This window comes from Sinocyclocheilus anshuiensis, unplaced genomic scaffold (genome assembly GCF_001515605.1).
Source record: "Sinocyclocheilus anshuiensis isolate Anshui unplaced genomic scaffold, SAMN03320099.WGS_v1.1 scaffold238, whole genome shotgun sequence".
Classification (NCBI taxonomy): Eukaryota; Metazoa; Chordata; class Actinopteri; order Cypriniformes; family Cyprinidae; genus Sinocyclocheilus; species Sinocyclocheilus anshuiensis.
In genome coordinates this window covers 2,083,488-2,090,498 of record NW_015547674.1, presented here as the reverse complement: position 1 = coordinate 2,090,498, position 7,011 = coordinate 2,083,488, and the positions used below count along the sequence as shown (strand labels likewise).

At 33.0% G+C, this 7,011-nt stretch overlaps 1 protein-coding gene across 1 annotated transcript in view; it reads left to right on the top strand.

Annotated features, from left to right (window-relative positions):
- Positions 1 to 7,011, top strand: part of LOC107702897 (terminal uridylyltransferase 7-like) — a 32,738-nt gene that overhangs the window by 10,075 nt on the left and 15,652 nt on the right. Inside the window, exons 17-22 of the mRNA XM_016505336.1 lie at positions 843 to 1,055; positions 1,715 to 1,865; positions 3,706 to 3,792; positions 4,433 to 4,533; positions 5,313 to 5,370; positions 5,691 to 5,794. Of these exons, the coding sequence (XP_016360822.1) occupies positions 843 to 1,055; positions 1,715 to 1,865; positions 3,706 to 3,792; positions 4,433 to 4,533; positions 5,313 to 5,370; positions 5,691 to 5,794 (714 nt within the window). The remainder of the gene's footprint in view (positions 1 to 842; positions 1,056 to 1,714; positions 1,866 to 3,705; positions 3,793 to 4,432; positions 4,534 to 5,312; positions 5,371 to 5,690; positions 5,795 to 7,011) is intronic.

Here is a 7,011-nt window from a genome sequence, read left to right as displayed (position 1 = left end):
CACACACACACACACACACACACAGAGACAGACAGACACACACATACACACAGACACACACAATAAAACCTAAACCAATTATTTGGTTTTCTTGAGGTTTTCTTTTTATTCCTCATGCAGTTGAGTTTAGCCACATTTGAGATTAACAAACTATGGCTGTACAATTTCATTACTATAAAATTCAACATTACTTTAATTTAACACATTTAAAATGTAATATGGGTGCAGTGTTGTTATTGTTAACTAAACCAGTTTTGTTAATTTAAATAAAGCTAAAGTTAAATAAAATTAGATTAAATATTAGAAGATTTATTTCACACTAGATGAAAAACTTAACTTGCCAACTAACCGAAATAAAATTGAAGCCAAAAATAATTTAAAATAAAGTAATGCTAAATAGAAATATTTAAAAAAGACAAAAGCACGTGGCAAAATTACTAAAGCTTATAAATGAAAATGAAATATTCAAAATATTCAGAAATACTATAATAGTACATAAATAATAATAAAATAACACTTATTGGTTGGCAATATATATATTTTTTAATTGCCCATTTTTGCATTATTTTACTGTTTTTGGACCTGAAAAAGGCCCTGAACAGTCCAGAAAAGTCAAGCAAAATTATAATAGTCAAGAAAAAATTGATTCCTCATGATATGATCCCCTTGATTTCTTTTTTCATGCATGAGCTGCTTGGGTAAACTTGTCTTGTTTTAAGGAAGTTGGATGTTTTCCAGTTAAAATAATAAAATAATTGCCATGTAATTTCAGCTAAATGGTCTTGTAAAATAGTGGAGAAAGAGTTAAAATAGACAGACAAATAACAAATGAACATTTATAGGGTGAAGATGAGGAAGATGAAGGGTCTGGATGTGATCATTGGGGCGATGAGATCTTCCCGTTCGAGCGGGAGATGAGTGATGATGGGGGGTCTGAGGAAGCAGCGTCTGTCCTAAACAAACCCAAAGCCGAGCTTACCAAATCCAAATCTCCTCCGACGGCTCCTGAAGGCTTTCAGTATGTCTTCAGCAAGCGGTTCTTCAGTAATGGCAAGGTAAAAATGCTACTGAGCTTCAGTTTGCATGTCTGTGTGAATCCATCCAGTCATGCAATTAGTAAAAAGTAAAAGGTTTAATTGTTGCCAGATATTTAGCTGCTCTTGTTGAGCAATTGTTGAGAAAGGTTCTTAAGTCGCTGGGGTATATTTGTAGCAATAGCCAACAATACATTGTATGGGTCAAAATTATAGATTTTTCTTTTATGCCAAAAATCATTAGGATATTAAGTAAAGATCATGTTCCATGAAGATATTTTGTAAATTTCCTACCGTAAATATAGCAAAACTTAATTTTTGATTAGTAATATGCATTGCTAAGAACTTAATTTGGACAACTTTAAAGATGATTTTCTCAATATTTAGATTTTTTTGCACCCTCAGATTCCAGATTTTCAAATAGTTGTCTCTCGGCCAAATATTGTCCTATCCTAACAAAACTTATTTATTCAGCTTTCATATTATGTATAAATCTCAATTCAAACAATTGACCCTTATGACTGGTTTTGTGGTCCAGGGTCACAAATATAAAATAATTCTGTTGACATTTATAATTTTGACGTTTAATAACTTCCTGCATCAGCAATTCCAGCACATCTTCTCTCTGTCTAGTTTAATGTGGATCATAGTGACAGACTAACCTTCATTGTCTCTGTTAGTCCCCCGTTCTGATATGCAGCCTTTGTAAGAGCGATGGGCATTCGAAACAGGACTGTCCCGAGGACTTCAAACGAATGGAGCTTGAACCCCTTCCACTTATGACTCTAGACTTCCTCCAGATCCTCAATGAAGTCTGTGAGCAATGCTACTGTAAGTACGCTGTCAGTATATTGAGCAAAACACGATTTTCCAGGCATTCCTTTTTAGTTGTTATTTTTGTGAACTAAACCAGAGAATGAAGAATATCATGGATGTCTGTAGACATATGTATTATACTGTAATTAGGGTGATTACATTTTGTAATCTAATGAATTACATGATGTACCGATTAATTAATTGAATCAATAATAAATCAAATAAATTTTGACTGAGAACTTCCCCCCAAAAGATAATTTTGTTTGATGAGAAAAGCATTGTGTAGACCTTACAAAAAGTAGCTTTAGAAAGAAATATGTTCATTCAGTATTGCATATGTGTGACCCTGGAGCACAAAAGCAGTCTTAAGTCGCTGGGGTATATTTGTAGCAATAGCCAAAAATACATTGTATGGGTCAAAATTATAGATTTTTCTTTTATGCCAAAAATCATTAGGATATTAAGTAAAGATCATGTTCCATGAAGATATTTTGTAAATTTTCTACTGTAAATATATCAAAACTTAATTTTTGATTAGTAATATGCATAGCTAAGAACTTAATTTGAACAACTTTAAAGCTGATTTTCTCAATATTTGGATTTTTTTGCCCCCTCAGATTCCAGATTTTCAAATAGTCCTATCCTAACAAACCATACATCAATGGAAAGCTTATTTATTCAGCTTTCAGATGATGTATACATCTAAAAAAATTGACCCTTATGACTGGTTTTGTGGTCCAGGGTCACATATATATTTTTTAAAAGAAACATGAATATTGAAATATGAAATGATTGGGGGCAAAAAAAATCTCTCAATCTGAAACTAAAACCTCCAGTAAGTGGCCTCTGGTTATTTATCCTGAAAACATTTCATTTTTATTGGACATTATCTTGCATTGGTAACAAGCCTCCACAAGCGTTCATGGTTGCGGTTGCCAGATGTCAAGAGTTTAAATCCCCCAATCAGAGCTTTTCTCATAAATCAATAAATTTTCTGCCCAGTGGTTTACTTAATCTTCCTAACCTGGCAACCATGCACACACGCTCTCTCTGCATTATGGAAAAAGCATTACCAGCGAATAGGGCTGTCAAAATTATTTTCGAATTTCGAATATTCGTCGAATTAAAAAAAAAAATCCAAATTCGAATGCAAAAACGTTGCATTCGAATTTTAAACTTTATTAATTCTATATGGTTTATAAACATTATTTTAAACATTATGCACTTTTTTTCAAAGATAGTCGTGTTATTTTATTACGCTTTGAAGAAACGTGGATAATATTTTGCGCGATGCGCCCTCTTGTGGCCTCAGGAGAGAAGCCAAAAGCTTTTTTTCCCCCTAACTGAAATTATGCCTTTTAAATTCTAATATAATTCGAATTTTGATAATATTTAAGTAGAAAATTAGAATTTAGTTTTTCAGTCATTTTGACAGCCCTACCGGCGAACATGTAAGATGGAGTTTAGTGATTTCTCAAATAAAAGTGTAATACAGCCAGTCTGTTTTCTTTCACGCAGTCGCATGCACGGTTGGCTATGACTAAATCAGCAAGCAACCCATGCAAGTTGACGTTCGCTTAATTTGTGCTTAATAATTTTAATGAAATGTAAATCGTGATCAATAATCATGATTATATTTTTGGGCAAAATAATCGCGATTAACCATTTATCAGTCCTATGGTGAAAAGTGCTATACAAATAAATTTGAACTGATCAATATAAATTTGACATTGGTGCATTCATCTTTTCGATTTTTTGTTGTTGTTATTGTTTTTAACAAATGTTGAAATTTAGCTTGCACTTCATTTTTGGCATATAGTTTCAGTGATTCATAAAAATGGTTGTATTCATTTAGGTGACTTTGCACCAGATGATGTGGAGGTGAAAGTCAGAGAACATATTTTACAAGATTTCGAGACTTTCCTGAGATGCCAAGTGCCAGGTAAGTATGAAAAATGAATTCGGCAACACTTTACTTGAAGCCTTTATGCATTATAAAGGTATTCATAATGCAAGTTGTTATGCGTTATATCTTTTCATAATTAACTGTAACTAATGTTCAAATGCAGTATGAAATTGGAATATTTGTTTGTCATGTGTTTTAATGCATTATACTTTCTAAATGTGTAACAATGAATAAGATTAATGGTTACAATTATTCATGAGATCATTCGATGCATTATAAGGTGAATTACAAGACACAATTAATGCATCAAAACTGCTCTTATAATAATGCATTATACATGAAGGCTTTAAATAGTGTTGTCAATTGTCATACACTGAAATAATTTTTCTTCTGCATTGCTGCATAACACCTTGTCCAGTGAAAATGCTGCACAAATCTGTTAATAACATATCTGTAAATAGCATATCTGCTCATTGTAATTCTGTCTATTGTGTATCGTCTGTATTAATGTATTGTATCATATTGGATATAAATTCTATCCACCTTTTTTCTACACCCCATGACACTTTGTGTGAATTATGGGAGTAACTTGTGTTAAACTGCGAGCAATCAGTCAAAGGTTCACTCTATGAACGCAACAATAAGCTTTTTCAAAAATGTGTATTTTTTTTAACAGGAGCCAAGTTAGTTTTGTTTGGCTCGTCCAAGAATGGGTTTGGCTTTAAACAGAGCGACTTGGACATCTGTATGACTCTAGAAGACCAGGACACAGCAGAGGTACTGTGACTTATTTCTACAATTATACGAGGTCTTCATGGCCAGTGTTGGGGAAACTTACTTTTAAAAGTAATGCATTACAATATTGCGTTACTCCCTAAAAAAGTAACTAATTACACTACTTAGTTACTTTATATGGAAAGTAATGCGTTACATTACTTTTGCATTACTTTTTAAATCTGGGCTGGGCTTGTTTCTTTGTTTTTAATATAAAAAGTTCTATTTTTAGCAAACGTAAAAGCCCTATCACCCCAAATGTGAAATAAATTATCTAAAGTAATTTTTGCATGTTAGTGTGGGTGAATTGGATTTTTGCTTTTTGTTTTTAAAGAAAAGTAGGCACAAGTGGAAATAAATTGTTTTATTTATAAATAATCCTGAAAAATTGTATATAGCATGTTTTCAACATTGATAATAATGAGAAATGTTTCTCGAGCAACAAATCAGCATATTAGAATGATTTCTGAAGATCATGTGACACTGAAGACTGGAGTAATGATGCTGAAAATTCAGCTGCGCATCACAGAAATAAATGACATTTTAACAGATATTCTCTTAGAAAATAGTTATTTTAAAATGCAAAAATATTTCACAATTTTACTGTTTTTACTGTATTTTTGATCAAATAAATGCAGCTTTGGTGAGCAAATAAGACCTGTTTTAAAAAACATGACAAAATCTTACCCAGCCAGATGAACGGACTGTAAAACTATATTTAAGCTCTTTTTAGACCTTGTTTGCACCTGTGTTTTGCATTGATTGCGTGGCTCCTCTCACAGGGTTTGGACTCCATGGCTGTTATCGAGAGTTTGGCTAAAGCGCTGCGGAAACACCACAGTAAGCTCTCCGTCTCAGTGTATGAGAGTCATTCTGAAACTGTCTGTTGTTTACACTACTGAAGAGGGATTCAGTGTTCATGAATGAAATTGAGCATTATTATGGAGTTTTGAGACTTTTAGGAAGGAAAAGACTGTATTGTTTCTACACTGCCGTACCTCTAATCTTCTGAATGGTTAATTAAATGCGAAAGAGCCCGTCTGTACGCTTCAGGCAACCTCCATTTACTCTAAATGTGTGTTGTTCAAATAAATCAGTGGTTTTGTTTTACACCCCATCTCTCTCTACCGCTGCCATGTCTATTTATCCATTCATTTTAGGCCTGAGAAACATCCTACCTATTACTACCGCAAAAGTCCCAATTGTGAAGTTTTACCACACCAAAACTGGACTAGAGGGAGATATAAGCTTGTACAATACACTGGTGAGAGAATAAACCCGACACAACATTATTAAATGGACGTTAAGGCCAATAAGTATCGCAGTTGTTTATTGCGCTGATATTTCATAAGAAGAGAGCCCTCATGTGGCTTCTGTAAAAATGATAACATTGTTGATCTTGGACAGTTCCTTCCTTATCGCAAACGTTTAAACTTCAATATTTCGGCATAAGACAAGTACTCTACTTGTTTGGATTCCTTCATGCCCCTTCGTTCATAAAATCTCTTTTTTTTTTTATTACAGATTTTAATTTGGTCGGACATCTCGTCATTAAATAGCTGCAGCATCTAAAGCTTGATTTTTGAAATGTAAATAAATTGCTTTTGTGATTTAGATTTGTTCATTATTTCATAATTTAGCTCTTGACGTGTGCTTGCATGCTAAAATAAATTGCTTTATTTATGCTAGTTATTGCCCACTTCTGCTCTCTAAAGATAACGTTTTTCACACGCACCACATTTGTTAATTTCATGCCTATTCATTCAGTAAATTTACGAGAGTCATTTTATATTACCGTATCATATTATGTCTTTCAGATATATTTTGTTTGTGTTTTTGTTGCTCTCAATCTGCTCCAGATATCAAACTCGAATGTCAGGTATTGCAAGAAGTCAGAAGTGACTGTCTGTGTTCATCAATCAAGTCAAATCAAGTATTTATATGTAGATCACATTAAAGTCAACTTAAGATCGTTACTTCTAACTAGCATTAAAAGCAGGACTGGCAAAAATGATTGATATCCCCCAAAAATCAATTTAATAGAGGCTTCAGTTTTGGGATCGATGATCGAGGCTTTCATTTGTATTGCTTAGTGAAAAGATGTCATCAAACAAATATTTAAAATATCAAATATTTAATACATTGTCTTGTTTCAAAGTTAATTTGGAGAATTATTGTTAAAATGTATTTATGATCACAAATTTCGGTGTTAGGTGCAATTATTTGTGCTAAATTACAGAAACGTGCGCAGTTAATTAGAATTAATAGAAGTTAAAGGGGTCATATGATGCTGCTAAAAAGAACATTATTTTGTGTATTTGGTGTAATGAAATGTGTTTATGCGGTTTAAGGTTCAAAAAACACATTATTTTCCACATACTATACATTATTGTTTCTCCTCTATGCCCTGCCTTTCTGAAACGCGTCGATTTTTACAAAGCTCATCGGTCTGAAAAGCAAGGTGTGCTGTGATTGGCCAGC